This window comes from Micropterus salmoides, unplaced genomic scaffold (genome assembly GCF_014851395.1).
Source record: "Micropterus salmoides isolate LMB-PRFRI ecotype aquatic unplaced genomic scaffold, ASM1485139v1 Ms_hic_scaffold_48, whole genome shotgun sequence".
NCBI lineage: Eukaryota > Metazoa > Chordata > Actinopteri > Centrarchiformes > Centrarchidae > Micropterus > Micropterus salmoides.
Genome location: NW_024044215.1, coordinates 1 through 25,324, shown reverse-complemented (window position 1 = coordinate 25,324; position 25,324 = coordinate 1). Strand labels below are relative to the sequence as shown.

At 38.4% G+C, this 25,324-nt stretch overlaps 3 protein-coding genes across 6 annotated transcripts; 1 reads left to right on the top strand and 2 right to left on the bottom strand.

Annotated features, from left to right (window-relative positions):
• Positions 1 to 1,658: 1,658 nt before the first annotated feature.
• Positions 1,659 to 6,637, bottom strand: LOC119888093 (interleukin-12 subunit beta-like). 2 transcript variants are annotated; one of them, XM_038698526.1, is made up of 8 exons: positions 6,477 to 6,637; positions 6,133 to 6,214; positions 5,709 to 5,969; positions 5,318 to 5,420; positions 4,994 to 5,184; positions 4,388 to 4,536; positions 4,173 to 4,283; positions 1,659 to 2,136 (listed from the first exon to the last, which is right to left on the bottom strand). In XM_038698526.1, the coding sequence occupies exons 1-8, from the start codon at positions 6,477 to 6,479 to the stop codon at positions 1,990 to 1,992; spliced, it is 1,047 nt and encodes a 348-aa protein (XP_038554454.1). In that variant the 5' UTR covers positions 6,480 to 6,637; the 3' UTR covers positions 1,659 to 1,989. The 2 variants fall into 2 exon arrangements, with proteins under 2 accessions (XP_038554454.1, XP_038554455.1); XM_038698527.1 differs by having other exon boundaries at positions 5,718 to 5,969.
• Positions 6,638 to 11,267: 4,630 nt separating this feature from the next.
• Positions 11,268 to 16,224, bottom strand: LOC119888091 (transcription factor BTF3-like). Of its 3 annotated transcripts, none has more exons than XM_038698524.1 (6): positions 16,068 to 16,224; positions 15,169 to 15,237; positions 14,948 to 15,061; positions 12,172 to 12,373; positions 11,998 to 12,054; positions 11,268 to 11,657 (listed from the first exon to the last, which is right to left on the bottom strand). In XM_038698524.1, the coding sequence occupies exons 1-6, from the start codon at positions 16,194 to 16,196 to the stop codon at positions 11,611 to 11,613; spliced, it is 618 nt and encodes a 205-aa protein (XP_038554452.1). In that variant the 5' UTR covers positions 16,197 to 16,224; the 3' UTR covers positions 11,268 to 11,610. The 3 variants fall into 3 exon arrangements, with proteins under 3 accessions (XP_038554452.1, XP_038554453.1, XP_038554451.1); XM_038698525.1 differs by having other exon boundaries at positions 15,956 to 16,098; XM_038698523.1 differs by lacking the exon at positions 16,068 to 16,224 and adding an exon at positions 15,969 to 16,051.
• A 411-nt stretch (positions 16,225 to 16,635) lies between these two features.
• LOC119888090 (U3 small nucleolar RNA-associated protein 15 homolog) lies at positions 16,636 to 22,802 on the top strand. Its single transcript, XM_038698522.1, has 12 exons — positions 16,636 to 16,784; positions 17,623 to 17,739; positions 17,834 to 17,926; positions 18,023 to 18,207; positions 18,946 to 19,124; positions 19,642 to 19,767; positions 20,143 to 20,278; positions 20,428 to 20,512; positions 21,183 to 21,338; positions 21,478 to 21,579; positions 21,786 to 21,919; positions 22,071 to 22,802. The coding sequence occupies exons 2-12, from the start codon at positions 17,650 to 17,652 to the stop codon at positions 22,369 to 22,371; spliced, it is 1,587 nt and encodes a 528-aa protein (XP_038554450.1). The 5' UTR covers positions 16,636 to 16,784; positions 17,623 to 17,649; the 3' UTR covers positions 22,372 to 22,802.
• Positions 22,803 to 25,324: the final 2,522 nt, after the last annotated feature.

Sequence of the window (25,324 nt, the reverse complement as noted above, 5' to 3'; positions counted from 1 at the left end):
ATGTGGTTAAAACAGTGAGTCGGTTCATGAACACTCTGAGAAGCCAATGGAATCTAACAGAGAGATAAACGCAGTACTAAAGCTGTCATTCTCATCCACATGAATATTAAAATCCCCTAGAATAATAACTTTGTCCGTTTTAAGGACTAAAGTTGACAAAAACTCAGAGTACAGGCCAGGTGCTCGGTACACTATAACGAAGAGAATTGGTTGCAGTGATTTCCAACTTTGGTGCGAAAGACCAAAAACAAGGCTTTCAAATGAGTTATAGTTTAGTTTAGGTTTAGAGCTGATTAGTAGGCTAGAGTCAAAGATGGCTGCAACTCCACCTCCTCGGCCTGTGCCTCGAGGAATGTGAGTATTAATATGAATAGGATGAGTGGATTCATTTAGGCTAACATATTCTCCATCACCCAGCCAGGTTTCAGTAAGACAAAATAAATCAATATCATAATCTGATATTAGTTCATTTACTAGTACACCTTTAGAAGAGAGAGATCTGATGTTTAAGAGTCCACATTTAATTTTCCTATTAGTTTGCACTATTGCTCTTGTGGTTTTAATTTTTATGAGGGTTTTTATGTACAGCTCCTCTTCTGTTTACCTTTGATTTAAGTGAATCTACGTAATTCCTGAAATGGAGGAGTAGAGAAGTGTGTTAAACTGCGACTCTGCCTCCTGGTCTCAACTCTGGGTTGTCATGGATTTGGTCCACTAATAAACTTGGCCAGATTTCTAGAAATGAGAGCTGCTCCTTCCCAAGTGGGATGGATGCCGTCTCTCCGGATCAGACCAGGTCTTCCCCAGAAAGTCTGCCAATGATCTACAAAGCCCACATCGTTTGCTGGACACCACCTCGACACCTCAATATTTCTGTTTAAATAAAGAGTACTCACTCAAAATATTGCATAACAAAAGCTGATAATGAATGAATAATTCAATGCGACATGGGGCTGACTGACAATTGTGTGGTGTTCTGATTTGCTTTCTTGCCCAGAATTGGATGAGAAGTTCAATGCCTGTTTCTAGTATTTCTGCTAGGCTAACTAGCTTCTGGGGGTCATATTTAGGCTATCACCACCACACCATTCAGCTTATTTAGCGGACGCTTTTATTCATAATTGCTAAATGTGTCTTGCTCAGGGACACAATAGTGGATGGGTCACAGAGGAAATCAAACACGGGTCTCCCACACCAAAGGCATGTGTCTTATCCATTGCGCCATCAACCAACCCATGTACCCCACATACCCCAACACACCATGCATAATAACAGGAATCTGAAACTGTGAAAAGTGAAAAAGATTTGAGATACAGTATGCAACATTACAATAATATAACACAGAATGTCTTAAACCCTGTTCACAATGGGGTGTCTAAATTGGGCAATAAGCATTGCAAGGCCCACCTTATGGATCTGGACAGTGGATGTTGTGCTTTAGTGTTGCATATATTGTCCCAAATCAATTTCCAGGAAATTGTTATTTTTAAATTATATATATATATGTAAGTTGTTGTTGACTCAGTAGTTTGTTAGTTACCAAGGTGCCATGTAAATGCAATAGGCCTATGTGGGTTTTTTACACTTATGTGTAGGCCTAATATTAACGGAGACATCAAGTATCAGTATATTGCACAGACTTGCTTATATCAGAAGAATCAGCATCACAATCAGATTTATTGCGACGTGTTTACACATACATGGAATTTGCTTTTGGTGTTTTGGTGCGTAATAATGGACATATAAAGAAAGATAAATATAGAGCAAGTACTGCAGGCCAAGAAACATACATTTAAAATTGACAATAGGATAAGAAAAAGTAATATAGGATACGTACAAGGGATGGGAAGCCATGTTTGAAAATGGCTTGCATTTCTAACCTCTTGTGAGATTTTCATACAAATACAAAACTCAACTACAATCGTTTCTCTGTTTAGAAATAAAAATTCCCACCACCAATTGCAGTGCAAGTTTTTATTGAACATCTTTTTAAGATGTCTGGCTCCTGTTAGGATCTTTGATCCTTTTTTTCTTCCATCTCTTCTTGCAGCTGTTCAAGGACCAAGATGGCAACGCCGGACAGCAAGGTTTTGCTGAGTTTCTGCATTTATATTGGTTCCTTTTCCCTGTTCTCACCTGCAATGAGTTAATGACAGATTAGGGTCTGAAATAACAAGAAAATTGAAAAAGCAAAGCAAACTTATATGTGAATGTGTAAAATTCAATTTGTCTTTGGAAGTTCTGTCTATCTATATCAAGAATGTCTCATTTTACAATACGTAAGAGTTACTGTTTGGTCACTTTCTGTACTAAGTAAATAAGTTCTGCTTCAGGTGTCTCTATGTGAGGTCGGGCTCTCATGAAAAGATTTTTCCCTGTTAATGAGTTGTCAGCAAATACATTGGTTTTAGGTTTTGGACAATCTGAACCAAATGTTGCTATGATAAACCGTTGCTATATTTGACTCTTTGCTAGCTATAGTTGGTACCTTAGAGGGTCTTTATTGTTTGCACAAGCGTATCACTGATGAATGATCATATAAATATGTGAAAACTGAAACAGACATTTAATTGTAGGTTTTACTACTAAACATGGGTCATAGTATCAGAAGAAACTGTTTACACCCTGATTGAGCAGATATCTGACTGTAGCTTTCGTTTGAGATCGCAAACTCTGCTCCCCTTACTTGGAACAGCCTTCAAAAAGAGAATTAAGAAACCAAGAAACTAAAAGAATTGGTCTCTATAGCGGATTTTTTAGCACTTATAAGTAAGATGATGAATGACTCGGTTGGTTCTTGTCACTTTGCATAGTTATTTAAATTTTTGATGTGTACATGTTTTGTGTCTTATATGCTTCTTGTGGTGTTACTGTCGTCTGTAACCCATTTCATGCTGCTGTCTTTTCCATGTTAAATATGGGTTAAATACATTTTTTTTTAAACTAAAAGCATTATTTGATGAAAAACCACTACTGCTCATTCATTAACAACTAAGAAAATATATAAATAGCTTCTAGTCTTCAATAAAGAGTAACATGCTTAGCAATAAATTAATTAGGTTTGAATTAAAACAATAAGTAGTCATCATGATAAAATAAGACATTACTGAGTATTATAACCAACATAATAATGATTAGTAACTAAAAGTATTGGCATATCATTTTGTTTCTATAAATCTAATTTTAGCGTGTAATAGTGTTTCCTTTTTAAAAACATTATTAGTTTCAAACATGTGACCTTGAATGCTGCTGCTTTGACTTTGACTTTCAGGAACATGTAGTATACACCCTGAGTGACTGGTGTTTCTAGTCAATTGTCCACCCCCCATGTACATTAAAAGGGGATTTCTATTTCTCTAGTCAGTAACTTTACAAGAACACAAGACATGAGCAACACACGAATAAAGAAGGAACATGCATAAGGAAGGAAGCACAAAGCTCTTTTAATAGCCTTTTTTTGGGTCACAGCGCCAAACCACCAAAATACACAGAAACGCCAACACACATGTACAAAAATAACAGGACAGGAAACATACTGTGTGAAAGTCTGTCTAAAGTGCAGATTGAACTGGACATCCTTCAGCTGAAATGCAATTTTAACCTCTGATTAATGTTAATTATATATGTTTCGGTCATTTTTTTCTGCAGAGACCAATTTTATAAGATTTTGTCCTGTGAAACCCCATTGGACATTTTTTGCTGGTAGACACAATTTCATATTGAATCACAGACATATTGTTAGTTTGGAGGTAATAGTGACCAATGTCTAGTGTCTACATGTCCTACAGACCACCATTCAAAAGGACCTCTGGTGGTTACCAAACTCCAAATTGGGAAGCAGCAGTGCTTTTGTTAGTTTGTTTACAATTTTTACACATTTCACAGTATGTCTGTAAAGGTGTTTGCTTTACTTTTTGTGTGTAGTCTACAATTTAAAATAAATAATAAATAAATAGACAAATAAATACTTTGAGTACAGTGAAAATAAAAATGTGTAAAAGTGTGCTGTAATGACTTTCTGGTGAGTGCTGTGTTATCTCTTTGCCACAAGAGGGAGACAGCCAGAAACACATAGTGTAAAAAACAGTAGTTGAGACGACATTGTAGACATGTAAGAACAACGAAAGAGCAGGAGGAAACAATGTTAGGTTCAAATAATCTTAGTAAGTTACATTTTTCCAGGGAGTCCACTGGCTCCAGGCTGAGAACACCAGCGAGTCTCTGGAGCGAACCCTCAGCTTGCTGATTCTCTTCGGTATCAGAAGAGATAAAGAACGTCCAGTCTAAAGGCAGATAGGTCACACAATAAGAACAAAAAAATGCAACGGAGAGAATAACATACATGGAGAAATCACCAGATTTAGTTTGAGTGCAAGTTTGAGTGTACCATGCCATCATCTTTAAACACGTATTCAATCTCGTGCTCCAGAGAGAAGAAGCTGTGAGGAGTTGACCAGCTGGACGGTGGATCAATGGTCACGTTCAGGTCCTGCTCCACCTCCTGACACTTCACAATTCGGGGACTATCGGGTTGAACTGGACAGAACAAAATAAAAACGAGGGCCAAAGTGTATCAGTATGGAATCATCAAAGTATATAAATGAGCAAATATTTGACTAATAAAATAACATTTATTTACTGATGAGCAATGACACAACTGCTAACAATTGCATTCTTTTCTTTTTAGTGCTTGAATTTGAATGTTTTTGAAACTATTTAAACATTTGAAAATAATTTCATTTTACAAGAACTTTTATGTAGTTTGATAATCTGTTGAAGAGTCTAGTTTACTTCATCAGAAAGTGACTTTACAATATACCATTGGGACCAAATATCCTTCTAATTTCCTGATGACTGAATAATATCCTGATATTTAATTTTGTACTTTATAAACAGCTTTGTTGGTGATTTTTGAAAAAGATGCTCTTTACGCTTTAATCTTGATAATCTTCTGTTGAATGCCTTTAATGTAGCTCAGTTTCAAGTAGCTCACCAATGTCTCTGAGATAAAATCTCTTGGTTCTCCTGAGGATGTAGAAATTAGTGATGGCCTCAGCAGTGAGTTCGAGCATGCTGCTTTCCTCAGCGTAGGGTGAGAGGGAGTGGGGCAGCTCAAACTGGAATCCCCCACCCGGTAGCTGCTCACTGCTGCTGACCCAGTGACACGACTTCCTACCTTCACTGCTACAAAGACAAGCAATAAAACACTGATATGTCACTTTGTGACATATGTAACAGACTTGTTGGTCTATGTTCATATACTATATGTAGTACTTTTAGCCTCTGTTATGTCATTTGTCCCTTTATTTTTCTTTACCAGTCTTGGCCCAGTCCAATGCGCACTGCTGTGTATTCACTTTGGGTCCACTTGCAGCTGAAGTTACAGTGATACGACTTTGCCCGACAACTGAAAAAAGAATCTATAAAGATACACAATGTGAGTGAAAAGTTTAATGGAAAATGTTTGGATAATAAAACAATACATGAAAATATCACAAAATGTGATACATTTATGTTGGAAGTGCATCACAGAATAGTTTAATATGTTTTAACTTTCACTGTCATTCTCTAGAAAGAGAAATATTCCACCCAGTACGATATGCAGAGAATTACTGTCGGTGCTTACTTCGGATCTGTTCCTTTATTTTTGAGATTCCTGTCATGTACAGTAGCCTATATAAATGAAAAATTAAACTAGAGTATCTCACCTGACTCACCTAACTCTTCGTCGTTAGCCTCCAGCAGTAGATATGTTGATGATAACATCTCTCCTCCTCTCCAGCAGCTGTATTTTCCCAACATGGGTGGCTGTAATTCTGACACAGTCAGACTTTGATTGTGCTGCTGGACATTGTCCTCAAAAAAGACATCCTCCATCACGACCCCGTCAAACTTCCATGTGACAGGTTCGTTGGTCTTTGTACCGCAGGCCAGTGTGACATTTGCATCACTCCTTTTTGCCACCACAACTACACAGAAGTAGATACAAACCAAAATGTAAACACCCCCACACACACTCACAAACATACAACATGTACAAAACACATATATTATCATGTCAAGATAAACAGTTTCCTAACCATTCAAGATATGGAAAAATGAATAAATATGCAGAGCATAAATAAGACTTACAATTTTCTGGAAAGTCCTTGAGCTCATGTGCTCCCGTGAGGCTGGTGCACAGAAGCCCAAGTATCCACAGTGACACAGGCTTCTGAGACAGCAGAAGATCAAAACATTATCATTACTTGCATTAAAACATAAGTAATTATCCCTTGATTTGCTAGTGATTATTGTTAATTTCTTCTTTAATTGAGAAACAAAATAATACATCTGTTCATGAGACATTTCAACTGGCTGAATTCTTTCAGTTGAGAAAATGTGTTATATCATAAAACCAGCATAGCAATGTTGGCCATTAACTTCCCTTTTACGCATCTAATTCACTGCATTGACTCCCGGTAGTTATTTCTTACCATTTAGATGAACACTGAAGTGATGCTATAAAAAAAATTAAGAGCAGAAGTTCTTGGTAATCCTGATGACTGTATGCTCCAGCTACCAACTGACCATCGTTTTTATATCATCGCACACATCATCATCATGACAACTTGGTGAGACAGAAACTGATCTAGTAAACTGATAAGAGCCTATTGACACAGATGGCGGGCAGCATATTTCCTCTACTGTTTTGCAATTCAAATTTTGTGAACAGATAAACTGTGAATTTCGCATAAGGGACGGAGATAAGAAGTGTTAAGTGTGGGTGTTCAGTGGGGTGGGGGGTTGCCCTTAGCCTTTATGCTGAACTCTACAGCAACTGAGATATACTGTATCTGAAGTACAAACCTGGAAGCACACACACACGCGCGCGCACACACACACACACACACACACACGTGATCTTCAGTCTTTATGAGAACTAAACAAAATTAACAGAAAACAAATATCATACCTGTGGGAACAGAACATATAGAACAGTAATGGAATTTCTCATCTGAAGATGATAGATTCTTCTACAATAGTCTAGTGGGAACGACTTGACAGAGCATTGATCTGCAAATATTTTGATCAATTAATCATTTCAAGTCAATGAGTAATTTTTTGTCCAAAATGCTAAAAGAAAATCACTGATTGTTGCTTCTCAAATATGAATATTTACAGTTTTTTTTCTACAATAAAAGTAAATTTGAAGACTTGGGGGTTTTGGATTGTTGGTCACACAAAACAAGCCATTTGAACATGTCAACCTGGGTATTTATCACTATTTCTTTATACTTTATAGACCAAACAATCAGCAGCCCTACAAGAAAGATAGTGTATAAAATATATTTACAGTAAAAAGTCTATGCCTGTGTCGCATTAATGATAATATTTTTCTGATCCTAAATCTAATTTCTAGAATTATTTGGGCCAAAGAGAAAACCAATAAAAATGTACTCCTATCAGAGGTTTTTCCCCATCATATCACACACACACACACACACACACACAGACAGACAGACACCTACAAACACCTTCACACAGGAAAGGCGAGAGGGTGAGACACCAGGACTTTCCCTGCCTTTAGTCATGTATGAGGTAATCCATTTTTTTCTGCCAAATGTCAGCAATGAAAAAAAGTAGAGATTAAGTTTAGAAGCGAAAAACACATTTTGCTCAAATGTTTATCCTCACACTACGTAAATCATCAGATCCAGAGTCATGTGTTCAAATGTTTGTGGAGTATTTCCATAGTAAACAAAGATTTGCAATTCATGTTTGCTGGAGGGCTGTGTGGTGTTAAAATTCTCTTTAGTCCTCTTACAGTTTGGTTGCCAAGTACATTAAACTGCATATGTGATGATATTTACCATCATCAGTATGACATGCATATTACGCCACTGCTGAACTAAAATTCTGCGAAGCCTGTTTCATCATTGAAACAGAAATAGTCAGTTTTGGTTTCATTTCCTTAAAAGCCAAAATAGCATTTCGCAATAGCATAGATCTTTTGATGTAGGTCTACTCGCTTTTCTCCCCGCTTATACTTATTTATATATTTTATAACTACAGTGACGTTATTGACAATAATCTGTAGCTACAAAATGGTCTAGTTATTTGAAATGTTCACGTCCAAAAACCAACCCTAAAACCCTAACCCCAGCCACACATCCTTGGGCAAGATACTTGGGCAAGATACTGAACCCTGAATTGCCCCTGGCGGCTGTTCCGCCAGTGTATGAATGTGCGTGAATGGTGAATTCAGATGTAGTGTAAAAGGGCTTTGAGTGGATCGAAAAGACTAGAAAGGCGCTATACAAATATGGAGCATTTACATTTAACTATGTATTGGTGGCAGTCGCAGAGGAGGAAAGTAACGAATTACAAGTAGCCTACTCACGTTAATTGAGTAGGCCTAGTTTTTTTGTGTAGTCTACTTGTACTTTTTAAAGTAGTTTTTTAAATCTGTAATTTTACTTTTACTTAAGTATGTTTTGTTTAAATTACCAGGATTAAATATTGCAGTAATGCTACAGTCAGGAGAAGACACAGTGAGCTGTTAGATAAAGAGCAGCATGCGACAGGCTGCACACCTCCACTTCTCAGCCAGGTAACCAACTCCTGTCACTTTCACTGTTCGCAGATGTTGTGTTCAGCATAAAGTCAGATCATGACTGCTCACCTAATGATGGAAAATACCAATAACTGCCTGAAAATAGTTTGTTTAGCTGCCCCAAACGTCTGTGTCCTGTGGTATGAAAAGAGTGTAACGGGCAGCTGCATAATAGCGTCAAAACCGGTTGATTAATACCAATATCATGCCAATCAGAGTTACATTTATAATGACAGATTTTAACCATCACTCCTCAGTGAACTCCTTGGCTGCGGGCTGAGAGCATTTTCTATTTAAGTAGGCCTATGTAGAAGCCTATGTAGATTTATCATTAGGGATTTAGGCCTACCATGTGTTTAGGAGTCTGGTCAAATTTAAGATACTAAAAACATTAATTGTGCTAAAGTTGAAAACATTAAACAGTAATGTGGCAATTACAAATGTTTTTGAAAGTCCAATTCCACAGTTTCTGCTTAGAAAAATGTATGCCCTTGAACAAATGTAGTTGAGGACGTCTACTTCCATGGTGGTTAAAAATAAGTATCATAGTTTGGTAAGTAAAAAAGACATTGGTGCATGTCAATGTTGGTTGGCATTAGCAACTTGCTGGTAACTAGTTATTTATTACACTAACACTTAATAATATCTAATTAAAATTACCACCTGTTTGAATGTAAATAGGGATATGACTTCATACACAGTCCAGTGTTTCCTGTTACACAGTCCAGTGTGGCCCCACCAGAGTCTAATCTGTCCCGCCACAGTTTCTTAATGAAGCAAAAACATTCTCAAACTTCTCATTATAACATAAAATATCAATGTGTTGGCTGTAGCTCAGGAGGTAGAGTGGTTCAATTCCCGGCTCCTTCAGGCTCCATGTTAAAGTGTCCTTGGGCAAGACACTGAACCCTGAATTGCCCCCGATGGCTGTTCCATTGGTGTATGAATGTGTGTGAATGGTAGTTCTGTTTAAGCACTTAGGCTTGGTGTATGAATGGGTGAATGGGATGTAGTGTAACAGCGCTTTGAGTGGTCGGAAGACTAGAAAGGCGCAATACAGAGCATTTACATTGTTTTTCACTATTGGCAAAAAAGAGTGCATATAAAGAAGGTATAAAATAAATATAAATAAGTTATTTTAGGAGGTTAAAAAAGTAACTTTTGAGTACATTTTAAACGAGCTACTTTTTACTTGAGTAGATTTTTATACTGGTAATTTTACTTGTCCTTAAGTAAAAGTTCATCAAAGTAATCGTACTTTTGCTTAAGTAAAATCTTTTTTTACTCTTTTCACCTCTGATTGGTGGGAAGCATATTAAATATATTGTTCTACCACTACTTAAAATTTGATTCGATTCAGTCATAATGTTATGAACTTAAACTAATGAAGCACGTTTATACACAAATTTTAATTAAAGATCTTAATCAATGTTACTTTTTCACATAACATTTTCACTTGCACTGGAATCATACATGTTCAATACCAAGTGCATCTTGAAGTTCAAACATTACTTTGAGTAACCTAACTTCATCCAAATCTGATAAATGAATGTGAAAAAAGCCAAAATCCCTGACAGCTCAAAGTATTACTTGCATATGCATAACTCAAAATGAAATCATTTTCATATTTACACAGTTTGCAGTACTATGCCAAGCTCTGAGGTAATTTCAGTCAACGGTCAGCAGTTTCAACATTCACCCTGGTGTCCCTGTTTCAGAAAACCTTTTTGGACCCATACATGGGTGAAACCAAGCCAGATGAAATGCTTTTCTTACTCTGAATACATAAGAGGAGAATTTAGATTTATAGCATTATAATCAACAATATTTGGGCATCCACAATGTGGCATTATGAAGAGGGGAGGCAAAACACAGCAATCACTGTACTTTTCTTATTCAAAAGAGCAGCACTCGCCTGAGTTTTGAACGTACTGTAATCTTGCAATAAGTTTTTTGGGAAGACCAAGAAATAAAGCATTGCAATAATCCAGACGTGATGTGATTAATGCATGGATTAAGATTTCAGCGTCAGTTAAAGTGAGAGAAGATCTTAGATGAGCAATATTCCGAAGAAGAACCTTGTGTACCCCCCTTAAAATATTTTCACATCGGATCGGCACGAATCACATAGGTGACCTATTTTGGTTTAAAAAGGGCGAATTTCGCTGAAAGGTGAAGAGTTTGAAACCAGGAATTGCGAAGAAAGACACATGGACACATTTGTCTTGACTGAATACGTGAGTTATTTAGAGATATGAGCATCCATATAGCCCCGCTAATCAACATTTAGATTGTCAATCTATATCAATCCGTTGCTTTCCATCTTTAGTATTAGTAACTAAACTTCGACTGGTACACAACATGCACAGTTTAAGGATAACACGGTCCGATTCTCGTAATGGCGCTAGCTGTTTAATGTCTCCCACAGCTTGCTCCTCGCTCTTGCACGTCCCTGATGTGTAACTGCAATCTGAATGTTTCTACCAAGCTTCTGTTTTTCACACTTAATATAAAATTGTGTTGGGCTGTGAAGTCTGTAAAGCAGTACTGCTGGTATCAAGGGCCCCACTTACAGACATGATGCCTTCGCCAACAAAAACAACAAAATAAACATGCAACTCTAATTCAATGTTGCAAAGAATTGTTGCAGCATTAAAAAAATTAAATAAAATTGAGAAACTGAAATGTAATCTTTATTACATGATTAATTCTACCAATACATTTTTGATGTGTAGGCATCACAATGCAGGAGAGGCAGCATGAGAAAAGTTAGCACATTCCACTGAATTAAATAATTTCACCTGTATTGCAGAATGAGGCAAATCAGACAAAAGGGTTGGTAACGGTTGCCATAAAAAGTCTGTTTACTTGTTTCAGCCCAACTGTCAAGGTTACAATTAAAAAGAGATTTTTTTTGTAGCCACAGAGCAATAACAGAGATGAACAATGACTAAATGCTGCTGTGTCAAAGTACGGGGATTCCAGAGGAGCCTTGAAATGTTTGCAGGTCTTTATTAGTTTGCTTCGTTCTTTGAAGCCTCGTCAAAGTTTTCAACAAGATCTGAAAGCAGAAACAGGAAGAGTGGAAGACAGAACAGACAGAGATAAGAAAATGTCTCAATAAGCATATGACTGAAATAAAACTGAATTACGAAATATGAATGTAACAAAAAATGAGCCATCTGAATTAATGCATGCATTCAGTCAGTGACAGAAGCTTGTCTTATATTCTTAAACATAAATGCATACATTCAGACTAAACGTATTTGACCAAATAAGATCATGTATGTTCTGTGAAATAAGACACAAACAGCCCTTTCTGGCCTATTTCTGTATATATTTTAATGCTACATTACAGAATGAATGCAAATCTTTGTTGTTGGGTGTGTACATTTGCTTACCAGGAACCTCATCATCCTCCTCTTCAACAGCAACCATGGGGGCTTTGTTCTCTCCAGCTATGAGTGTGTGTGGGTGGGGGCGGGGGTGGGGGACACCAAACAGAAAATTGTTGATGGACAACACACAAAACTACTGATACATGTAAACAGATCAATTAAGAGTGTTGTAGGTACCTGGTTTTGGCAGGGTCTCTGCTAATCTCCTGAGGCTGGTAAGACTGTCGGCTCCCAGCTGGTTTAGGATTCCTGGGAGCATCTCTGTGAGCTGCTTGTTCTCAGCGTGCCCTGTGATCGTAAAGGTGTTGGCAGCCAAGGAGGCCTGAACCTTTGGGTTATTGAAGTGGATCACTGTCCCCTGGTTTGTGAACATATTCACCTACAGTTAAACAGAAAAGAAAATGAAGCGGGAAAAGGAAAAGGTTGGGGTCAGTGTCAAAAAGGATGATAAAACAGCTGGTAAGACTTTGCCCTTGCCAAACACCCCTTTCAACAACGGACAGATTAAAAACACTTTAAAAACTTATGTTATTTGTGTTGATGCTAGACAAGAACGGGTTTCCAATCAATGATACAACAACATACTAACAAACAAAAAGTTTTTTCCTTATAAGCTGTCAGCAAAGGGGTGAAAAGACTTTGCATTTTATATATATTCTGTTATTTAAATAAATATATAATTTCTGCTGCTAGGGGTCTCACATCAAAACAATAACAAGAAACATAGTGAAGTAGCGTAGGATCATGGAAGTTGTCGTCTTCATTGGTAAACAACCACCATTGCTGATGAAATTCTATCTGAGATACAAAAATCATGTTCCCGGGCGAGGTAATGTATTAAAGTTTTATTCACGATACATTTAGTGACGTTTGCCAACTTCCTTCCTCACTCTGATATATCCTGCGTTTCCCTGGAAATTAAAGCAACTAGAGGAGGTAGAGGGGCTAAAGGCGACAGGCAACCAAATGAAACGCACCTTAACCTTGATTAAAGATTAAAAAGATAGATTTCTGTATTTGAACATTGTTGGAAACATTTGGGATATGTAAGTACCAGAGATGGGGACTCGAGTCCGACTTAAGTCGCACACACAGTGAGTTCAGTCTCAACTTGAGACTGGTCCTCAAAAGACTTCAGACTTGACTTGGACTTGAGGTGCGGGACTCATGAACAATGTTTATTTTTAGGAAACGTCTGATGAGCTTGCTGTTATTCACCTCCCTCCATTACCTATAACCTGCCTAGGTAACACGTAGTGGGTATCAGCTGTGCGCAGCCACACGTGAGAGCGGACAACAAACAGCTGCTGTGCCATTCATTCAACAAGACCCAAACAAGCATTGAATGCAAAATAGGTTACCTGTGTTGAATAAACCTGTTTAGCTCAGCATTGACCACCTAACGTTAGCTTGACCACCTAACGTTAGCTTGCTTCAGCTACGACCTACGAGAGGTTAACTCCGACTGTCGTTTGTTATGTAAAGATGAATGAGTGTTTGTCCACTTGCCAAACTCGAGGGGGTTTATTAACGTAATCATTTATGTCCTGCTGGCTGCCATCATGTCAATTATTCACGTCGGCTGCAAACAGGTAACAGGTTTATTGTTGATCATATAACCTTACAGTTTTATTTAGTTACACGTTTGAGAGTCTGGGGTATGTGTTGACTGACAGTAGTTTATAAGCTGTGATTAGTTGTAGACGCATTAAGCTTTATTCATACTCCTGCGTAGGGTCTACATGCGTAGCTACGCCGCTACGCACGTAGCCATTTAAACTTGTGCGTCAATCTGCAATTACACCCCCCAAACGCTAGTCGGCAGTAGCGCTACAGCGTTCCACTGTGTTGACTTTTGCCGGAAGAGCGGGGTAATTTCCGGTTTAGCTCTCCACTAACGTTAATGGGGGTACAATTGTAAACGTGCGGCTGGTGTAGCCTTTTCAAATGTTATCAACCGAATGGATCACATTCTGATAATGAAACGAGTCATTTCGCTCAGGTTGTGACGGTCAAATATATTGATCTACCGTGTTACAGCCGCTGTTTTGGCAGCTAGTAAAAGTTACTTCAAAGCACGGGCACTTCCTGTTGGCTTGGAGGCATTGCGAGGCTACCCAGCCGACCAATCACAGAGCTTACGGTCCGCGTTGACTCGACATGTAGTTACATTTTTGAGGAGGTGCACGTCAGGCTGCGCCCTAGGAGACGGCTTAAGGTAGGGGGCTACACAGTTGATTTGACTCAGAAGTATAAATTGCACTTTAGGCTACATGGTTGTGCTCTGTAAGTAAAACCGGTTATAGGTTAATTGTTGATCATGTAACGTTAGTTTTATTTAGTTAACGTTACACTGAGTTTGAGAGTCTGCAAGGTGTGTTGACTCACAGTAGTTAATTAGCTGTCATTAATTGCATTGCACATTACATGGTTGTGGCCTGTAAGTGAAAAACAGGTTACAGTTACAGAATTCCTTATAGCTTTGCAGTTGTATAAGCAGCCAGGATTGAACACAGCAGGTGATACAACATTAATTATAACCATAAGAGACTTGAGACTTGACTTGGACTCTAGCTCAAAGACTTGTGAGCATCTCTGGTAAGTACAAAACTCAACAAAATATATAGGTCCAGTTGTTTTTGGACATTTTAATGCAGAAATGTTACATATTATACCTTTAAATGAACCAAGATGACAAACTGAAATGTCATAACATACTTTTTTGGCCATCTTTTCATTGCTAATTGTTTCAGCACTAAAACACAGCAATTAAGGGTTGTAATCTGATGACATTCAGATTTTTCCAGTCCTATTTTTTGTCAAATGTGACTTCATGTATCACATTATATTTATTACTTTATTATTAAATATAGAACCCTGACTAACAGCATCAATGTCAAGAAGAACGCCTGTCCATCTACAAGTTGTGCATTTCAGAAAGGATTTGCTGTACCTCCTCAATGCCAGAGATGTTGTTGACTCCAAGTTTCTTAAGGGAGAACTGCAGTTTCTTGTCATCTGCTGTAGCTGTTCTGTGCACCACCTTCTTCTTCCGGCGGGCTGACCCCTAGAGAGCACAACATTGAGATATAATATATGAACCCATAGACCAACCGCATGACCCACAGAAAAACATTTTCTTTCAGTCCTTTGCCAACATGTTCTCTAACTCACCTTGCCGCCTATGCGGACCTGCTCCTGCAGTTTGGCGAGCTTCTCCTGGTTCATTATTGACTCCTTCATCTGACACAAGAAATAGCACATACATTTCAACAAGTTTAATATTTCATCACAAATTTCAGTTATTTGGAAAAAACTAACCCTCACTTGACACAGAACTGGTGGACATTTGAAAACACCAATAGTCATTCCACTAAAGCAATCCTAACACTAATGTGACATTTAGTTTCGGGCTTTTTCATCCAGATGCACACTAATAGTTTGATCTTGAAATTAGAATAAGTGATAGATAAATATGCCTAATGGGTGATTTCAGCAGTTCACTGGAAACTAAGGTGTGTGTAATTACAACGAAGTGCACAATCTAAAACTCCCCAAAATCCCCCAGTCGTTTAACCTTTTGGCAAAGCAAACTAACAAGAATGCACAACTGCCAGAAGGCCAAATTTAGCTGCACGCTTTTTAGTCTCGACTCAAGTTCTTCATGAATCAGAGGTGGTCAGCTAAAGTTTGTGCCCAACTTAAGCTCGCAACGTCCTCCAAAGCTAAGAGAAATCAGTTAGCTATAAACTTTATTAGTTAACTGTTCCTAGTGTGCACTAACGAGAAGATGTGACATAGACTCATGCTTTATCTTTTAGCCTCCGAGACTAGGAAGCTTGTTTGTTTTTTAACTTCTGATAACGTTAACTAAATGGCCGGCTAGTTAGCAAGCCAAGCTAAACAGCTAACGTTATCTTAGGCCTCTTCAAAATGATGCTAGCATTCAAGTATAATTTACCTTTTCCTCGCACCTTAACGTGTAATGTGACACAGGGGACTGTTCCTTCTTTATAAAGTAAAAACGACACGACACTGAGACCGCTTAAAAGACTACATAGACGTGAACCGACCTGGGAGTGTGTAAACACGCGGGTCACACAGTCGATAGAGGATCGGAGAAAGGAGTGAAGGCCGGAAGTGACGTGATCAGATCGATAACTTGCCGGATGTGCCCGCAGTTTTTCAAAATGTATGTTCATAATTTAACGTGATTTAAATCTTAATTTATAGTATTTTCTGTTGTCAAATATGTAGTGTTAGATTTTTTTAGCCGCAGATATGATTCCCCCCAAATAAACTGCTTTATACTAAAAGTAATGTTGGTGAAGTCTTTTGAAAAGAAGATCATTTTTATTTTTATGGTAGTAGTAATTTTAACAACCACTTAACTTTATTAAGCAGAAATTGGTCAAATTAGTACAAGATTCCAGTCAGATTTCACCGAAAAGACAGTGTGTTTAATTTGAAATAGTACAATGAATTAAGATAATTAATATGCGGGTATATAAAAAAAGTAAAATACTAAGTCCACCATCAGTGCCATTTAAAATATTAAATTAAAAAACAAAAGCTTTTCAGGTTAAGGTAAAGATCCGATGTGCTACTCCTAACGGATGTAGTCACGTTTGTAATCATGGCGTCCTCTGGTGCACCGAGAGGCAACGTGATAACGCTTTAAAATGAGAAATATTTGGTTTACTTGGACAACCAATATCAGTATCTTCTAATTTATACACTCCATATTTGAAAACAAAATAAGTCTGCACTTCTGGACGATTTCTTTTAAGGTGAGAATCATTAGAATGCATTTTAGTAGAAAATGCTAGCCGGCGAAAGCGTAGTATGCTAAATACTGAACACGTTGGCTCAGGTATCTGTCTAATACGCTGGTTTTGTTTTAAAACTAGTAACATAACGTGTAGTTTTAGCTTTTAATAAAAAGGTTGTCTGTAGACATGTTTTATTTGCATCTTAAGTCATAAACCTCAGTGAAGAAATCAACTGTCTTGAAATAGTAAACTCGTTAGCTTAGCCTTCTAGCATAGTTTGGTGGGTTGTGATACTGTTTGGTAAAAAATTAAATTCAATATGAACTCTTCCCGTTCATTCCATTTTGTTGAATTTGATGTCTTATTTTTGCTGATTGTGTTCTTGTGGATCAGGAGAGAATAGTGCATAAGCTATTAACCATTTACCATCCGGGTTACCACGTTTATTTCAGCTTGAAGGTTGTAAAAAACACTTTATTCCACCCTGTCTGACGGTACCAATACTCTGTGTATGTTTGCTCCTGCTCCTTAAGCTTACATTGAGTGAGATTATCAATATACTCTCGGACTCTGTGTTTTTACCGTTGTACCAATCTATCAAATTAAATATTATGAATGTATTGTGCATTATTTTATACACCTCACACCAGATTCCCCCTAACATATTTGGTATCTTTGTACATTTTTGAATTTCCACTAAAACTGAAAATACATTTCTGTGGGTTTGAACATTGTTGCACAGCATGAGTTTGTAAAAAAATACCCACCAGCATTTAAGTTGGGTTTAAGGTTAGCAAGCCCAGGTGCCACTCTCGTACAACCCATCCATGTTTTACATTTGTTTGTATCTTACCAGACAGAGTATTTTTGGATCAGCAAGGAAATGGCTTCGTTTAAACCTACAAAAATCCAATTCTATCCTAAACTTGGAGAGAAAGTCACACAAGACACACTGTACTGGAAAAACTACAAGGTGAGTCTTCTACTGTCTTAATATTACTGGAAAATTGAACACTGAAAAGTGCATCCTTAATTATGTTTCTCAATCTTTGGTTGTCTTCTCACAGGCTCCGGTCCAGATAAAAGAATTTGGAGCAATCACAAATATAGACTTCTCCCCAGTGGCTCCACATAACTTTGCTGTGACAGCATTCACAAGAGTATGTTGGCTTCTCTTTTGTGTTTATTCAAAACCATAAGTGTTCACCTGTGTGCAACAGTTGAGAGATTTCTTGTCATTTTAACTCTCTCTACAGATCCACATTTATGGGCCATTCTCCCAGGAGCCTGTAAAGACATTCACACGGTTTAAGGACACTGCATACTGTGGCAGGTTCAGGTCAGACGGCCAGCTTCTCGTGGCAGGATGTGAGGACTCTGTGGTCCGGCTGTTTGATGTCAGCGGCAAGGTGGCACTTAGGATGTTCAAAGGGCACACAAAGTAGGTATCTCACGTGTCACTGTCTTCTAGTGTTTTAGTTGGGCTGCCCTGGCCTGAAGACCGAGTCCCTGCAGAGGCTATGTTCAACGTTAGGTGAAATACTTGTTATGGGGAAATGTGTGGAATGTCAACGCTTCTGGCCAGAACTGTAGGGCAGTGTTGCTGACCAGCCTTTCAGTTTTGCAGAGTAGTTCTTAATATTTGTGTGTGTAAATGTGTCTTTTAATAGATGTTCCCACTGTTGTTGCTGTCATCATTTCAGAATGATTGAAGGAATGGACGAATAATCCCTTTATTTTATGCCTTAGAGCATACAAGGGGAAACCATGTAGATTTATACTATATTTGCATATAGCAATAATGTGAAAATTTTGTTGAGCACGCTGTTAATAGTAGAACTAGTCCCTGACAGTTTAAAAAGTCTGCATATGTTGGTATTAGCATGTACAATATTGTTTTTTTGTTACCAAAGCCAAAAATACATTTCAGACTATTCACCGATAGTTCTAAGTTGCCATCCTGTCGAGGGGCGGACAAGGCTTTTGGCTAGTATTGATTGTTTATTCTGGAGTTCTTGCATTAAAGGAATTGTTTAATTGTTGAGTGATCCATCAACTACATTTCATGATGATCTCAAGAATTCTGGCAACCTGTAAACTCTCTCACTGACCTATAAAGGCCCAGGCCTTAAAGTGTACTGATGAGATTTTGTCTATGGTTTAATTTTTCTCTGCTCAGGGCAGTACACATAACAGACTTCACCTCAGACCGTTACCAGATCCTCACAGCGTCAGACGACTACACCTGTCGACTTTGGGACATCCCAAATGCCACTGAGCTCAACACCTACCAAGAACACACAGATTACATTCGTTGTGGTGTGACGAGCAAACTCAACAGAGATCTCTTCATTACTGGTGAGATGGAAGAAAAAATAAATTTTAAATAGTGCTGAAAAGTGAATGGGAGGACAGGAAATTAACATTGGTCCATTAGCATCAGTGTTTAGTGTATCTCAGTATTATAATTAGAGAGAGAGAGAAAACACACTGGCTTTTAGATCAAACCGATGTAACAGCCAAAATCTACCAACATTTGGACTTTGACTGGTCTTCCCCACCAGGTTTATGGTATACTAGCATCATGTTTTCTGCACTATATGCTGCAGAACCTAAAAACAAGGTGCTTGAAAGGAAACAAATCAAAATAAAGTAACAACCGTCTACTTTTATAAAACGTCACTTACATACCTAGTATAATTGAATAATTAATATGCAAAGTCAGTACTGTGGTGGGAATGAGTGTGTTCAAATAAACAGCTCAGGCAGACACTTAATTGCAGAAAAAAATAATAATCACAGTCACAAATGATGCAGGATGTACGAGTTTGGTCTTTCTTTGTGTGTGACTATCAATTTATGTTGTTTATCCCAGGATCTTACGACCACACACTGAAACTGTTTGATGCCAGAGTGGATAAGAGTGTGATGACCATGGAGCATGGCCAGCCAGTGGAGAGTCTCCTTCTCTATCCTTCTGAGGGCCTCCTTGTCTCAGCAGGTAGCCAGCGGTATAATCATTGTACTCAGTTGGCGCATCCAGAAAATGTGGCAACTTGTTGTCAGACCGAACACAAATTCTGTTAACAGCGTAAAATGATGTATTTGAATTTAATGGGGTTTCCTCAGGTTGGAACGGTTTGTTGTGCAGGACATAACAAAAAACTGTATGAAATGTTCCAAATTTGGATGGGCTGGGCTGTGACAAACGGGGAACAAACCCATTTAACTCCATTATATGGTTGGTTGTGACAACCTAAAATAGTTTTTCCTACACAATTGCCTCCCTGCAAATGACTGCATTCGTACACAAATACTATATATTTACTGATGTTTATCCCGGGCATTAAAAGTCAATCTCTCTCACTCTCTTTAGGGGGGCGCTATGTGAAAGTGTGGGATCTGCTAAAAGGAGGCCAGCCTCTGGTGTCACTGAAGAACCATCACAAAACTGTCACCAGTTTGTGTCTCAGCAGCAACGGACAGAGACTGCTGTCTGCTTCTCTGGACAGGTACGGGGGATGAGTGTATATCCACTAGTGGCAAAGAAAAAATGTTCTTAACAGTGGAAGTCAGAGGCCATTTATTCTAGCCTGACTGTTGCATACTTATATTTTTTATATGAATCCGATTTAATGCATAGCCTCTGTTTGTCCTACAGGCATGTAAAGGTGTACAACACGGCAAACTATAAAGTGGTCCACAACTTTGACTATGCTGCGTCCATCCTCAGTCTGGCCTTGGCTGTAAGAAATTACATTCACTTCATTCATGTTTTATTATTAGTTTTTCATGTGTGCAGATGAATTAAGTGTATAAAGTTGTTTTCAGATAAGTGAAGCAATTACTAGTTGATTAAAGTAACCCAAGATGGGAAACACTTTATTTGGCCGACTATAAACATGATAATTAAAATTTCAAAAATAACTCCGTATAGAGGGTTGAAATTTGCTTGTATCTGAGGTTCAGCCTCAGAGGGCGCTGTGATTTGAGAGACCAGCTCGGAGACTGTAAAGTAATGCCGCAGCCAGCAGAAATATCTATTTTTGCCAGATATTTAAATTGAAAGGAGGTGAAACAGTACATCCTCTCCTCGTGGTGTTGGCAAGGAGGTGTAGGGTTTCTGGAACACTGCAACCTCAGAGTGAGCTGACAAGGCATTTTTTACTTTGGCCTTTCAGTGCTTTTGGATATTCCCTTTTGATCATCACCACAATTTTAGTTTTCTTAGGAGCATGCCAGCTAAAGCCATGGTCTATAATAGGCACTGTGTTTTATATCATATTGATGATAATATACTATATTGTTACATCAAGTATAGCACATCATTAAATGGATTTTCTGGCCTGCTCACTGCTCCTCAGAGAGATTTGACAGTTATTGACAATAAAACTAAGAATACTTCTTTCTCTTCAGCCGGATGATGAGTCCATTGTTGTGGGTATGACCAACGGTATTCTGAGTATCAAACACAGGAAAAGCCTTGAAGAGTCGAAGGAAATCTCTGGCCAACAGAGGCGACGGCCATCATATCGTGTTTTTGTGAAGGGGAAGAACTACGTCCCTAAACAGGTACGTTTACATTTAGTAACATGCAGTAGCATGATGATGACATGATGTGGTCTGTGGTTATTCCCCCAAGAGACACACTGACTTATTGATTTCTACAAAATACTGTTAATTATTGTCTTGGTTCTCCATCATTTTCCAGGATGATTATCTTGTCAGTAAGCCGGTGAAACAACATTTGGCCAAATATGACAAGCAGCTCAAGAAATTTAATGTATCGAAGGCTTTGGACACAGCCCTGGAGGTACACCTTTCATGAATTTATAACTTTAGCAACAAGGTTAAATCAGTTTATCATTTTCTTGAGGTTCCTTGTTGTTTTAATTAAAGTTATCTTTCTTTTTCAATTTGCAATATAAAGCCGTGACACATGCTACTTTCCTGTCGCTGAGTTGTACAAAGTGAAATGGATATCCTGTATGCACAAACATATTTTATTTTTAATCATAGACATGGACAAGACTGAGAAAGCCAGAGATCACAGTTGCTGTTATAAAGGAGCTGGATCGAAGAGGAACATTGAAGAACGCTCTGGCAGGAAGGGATGAACAGGGACTTTCTCAGTTGCTCAACTTCCTCATAGGGTAAGATCCAGACAAAACATCATTACTCAAGTAGATTTTACCAAAAAATGTTATTGGATGCAATGAATTTGGTATCTTGCAGGTGCATGTCAAATTGTGCAGAAATATTTTGCAACATGAATACTTAAACTTGTTTCTGTTTTTTCTCCAGGAACTTGGTTGACCCCAGGTTCGCTCCTGTCCTCGTAACAGCGGCTGAGATGATCCTCGACATCTATAGGCCAGTAATCGGCCAGTCGCCAGTCGTGGACCGACAGCTGCTGCGTCTGCAGGAGCTGCTGGAGAGAGAGATCGACTACCAGCAGGACCTTCTGGAGGTGCTGGGAATGTTGGACACAATGTTCGCCTCCTCCCTCCCTAGGAAGGAGGTACCTTCCCCGGGCATCAGCAGGTCCAACGGCCTGGCCCAGGGAGAAGCAAATACCTCAAGACCACAGCTTCAGGCCACCTGAGGCTTGAAGGGGGGGGAACTGCTTTAGACTTGGTTAGAGTGCCTTTACAACTCTGAAACCTCTTTTTGAAACATCAGACACAAATCTCCCAACATGACAGGCTGCATGTCATAGACTAATGACCAAACAGAAGCATTTTGGTACAGGTTTTCAGAGGCTAACAAACTTGTGGTCTCACTCTGGTGTTTTGACTGAGCGTGACTGAAAACACAACAGGCAACAAGGAGAACATGCATCTACTGTATGAAGAATCTCCTAATGTGTGAATGTAAAGTGTTGCTTTTATTGGAAGTCTTATAATTACACTTTCGTGTGTGTACGCTTGTGTTTGAATGATTTCTCTGTGAATGTCTGCTTTGTGTGTTCATAATATTTGGCATTGACAAATGTTTTATAAGCAGATGAAAATAAATCTTTGTAATATGAAAACTGACTGATCATAATTGTGTTAAATTGCCTTTACTCTGTCTGTGTTACATTTACACTGATGATACAGATTTCAACATGGTATTATTATTATTATTATTATTATTACCCTTTTCCGTGGACTGTTTTATCGCCTCCCATTAGGGGTCGCTGTAACCTCAAAGAAACGCTTCACTTTGACACATATGGGGGAATTTGCATTTGTCTAGACCAGACGGAAGACAGAAAGCATCAACGCTGACAGAGAGGAGGATGCTGTGTCAGTGGACGCTGCAGCTCAGACTGGAAACAGCTGCTGCACCGGCTCAACGCCATCTCTGAACTTGTGGCTCTAACAGCAACACTTCAATGAGCAGTTAGCAAAATGAGAATGAATCCGAGTTAGGTGGTGTTTTCTTTTGCTAAATTTAAGCGCAGTATCAGGTTTCTTCTGCCAGAGTTTGAGCTCCTTTGAAGGTAAGTACGTCAATATGTTATATTCACCCCTTTTTTACTAGCTTTTGACTTTTTTTCAACGTGGTTTGTTTCCTGTGATAGTGACAGTTTGCTAATATGTCAACCCTGAAAAGTAGCCCCAAATAGAGCCTCATATTTTGCAGCTAAATAGGTCAACATTAACCTATGAGTTAAATTAATTTGAAAGCAATAAGAGCGATATTGTTGTGATGTGAAATTTAATAATGTTCACTATAGTGCCATTAAATAATTAAATTGTGTCAAACAGCTAGCTCACTTCCAAAATTGCACAAAGTCCTGTCCTCTCGGTTTGTGGATGCTTTGCCTTTGCTCAGTAATATTTGGTCTAATATAGATATATCATTATAAATGTCAATGCAAAATGTGATTGTACAGGAAACAATTTCTTGAAAAATGGTTATGTTAAGATCTTGCTGTTGGTTCCACTTTTGGATGTGACAAAGTACAGACTTGAACCCTGCAGCACTGAAATGCAGTAGATTTCCTACTTTAACACACACAAACACACATGAAGGAGTAGACTACACACTGCCTGTGTGTTTGGATGTGGGCATATTTGGTATTCTGCCACTGTACGCACCAAGGTAGAAAGTATCATCATTAAAATCATTATTCTCTTACTTGTGATCAAAAGATGATCCTCTCTCATCAGAAACCCTCTGCTTGGCACGGATATGGTTTGATAATCTCTTCAGGATCAGAGGATCAGGCAGAATAACCATATAACCAAAGAAGTAATGCGGAGTCACATGGCTGAGTGCGAGTTTTCATTTGTGGCTCTCAAATGTCTGTTTAATGTCTGTCCTTGCCTGCAGTTTCTGTGCAGATGGAGCTGAGCAGGAGAAAAGTGCCTCTGTATGTGAGTATGTGCTCCAGTTTGCAAGTCAAGTTTGAGACCAGCATCTTCAATTACTCTCAAGAGTTACTTATCCCTCTGGAAAATGTCTGCAAATTGAGTTTGGAATGCAGTAAAAGATCAGCAGCTTCATTTATAATAACTGAAAGTCTCAAAGTTTGTTCTCATGACCAAACCCTTATGCTTAATAAAAATGCTTGCAAAGGATAGCCTTGTTTTTGGTTCACACGTCAACACATTACATGTAATTTCATAAAGTTATTTCATAAAGTTCACTATGTATGTGCAATTGAAAAAAAGAAAAAGAGACTTCAGATTTGGCATAAGGGTGGACGAGGACATCATGATGACAGGGGACGGATGTTTTCGACTTTGATCAAACAGGGACTTTGGTCTTTGAATGAAACATGTCTGGTTTTGCTGTTGGATTGCATTAGCATTGAATCATAGTTTTTCAGGAAAAAATAACCTTATTCATCAGCACAGCAGTGACAACAGCAGCCTGGCATTTTTGTGTATAACTTGCAAATCAGTAACTCTGTGATTCATTCACAGTGATGTTTTTTTATTTGTGTTTTAATTAGTCAGAGTTGGAAAGGAACTTTCCAATTTGCTATCAGTTTGATTTGTGATGTTGTCTCTGGTCGTGTTAAACCTTTGAGTGGATTTGTCAGCCGTTTCATTTTACGTAAAGGTTACCAAATGTTGTAATGTGGACATGCCATCTTGAAATCAATGAAGCACCTACTTCTCAGATACTGGGCTTGCTTTCTATAGAGGTTCACAAATGAATTAAGCAATACATTTATGCAACAACTCAGTTTTACTCTGTGAGGCTTGGAGCAAAATGCGAACTGCGTGCTAAGATGTTTTTGCACGTAACTCTGTGCACCATGGAAATCTATGCCAGAATGCATGGCCATCCATAGTTATTGATACATTAAAAATGTCAGCATTTCTAAAGGAAAACTCAGGAGATCACTAAAAGTCAGTAGGCTTCATCCGCTGAACATGTGCACACATCCACCTGAGAGTTTTTTGGCTTCTGTTCAAAGTCTGGAAGGCAAAGCAAAGTGTCATATTGCTAGACTGGCACACATCCTATCACTTAATGCATCATCAACTGTTTTTGCTTACAAAGTCAGTTCCTATCCATCTTTCCTCTGCCTCCAGTAGTCCCCACTGTTGACTATG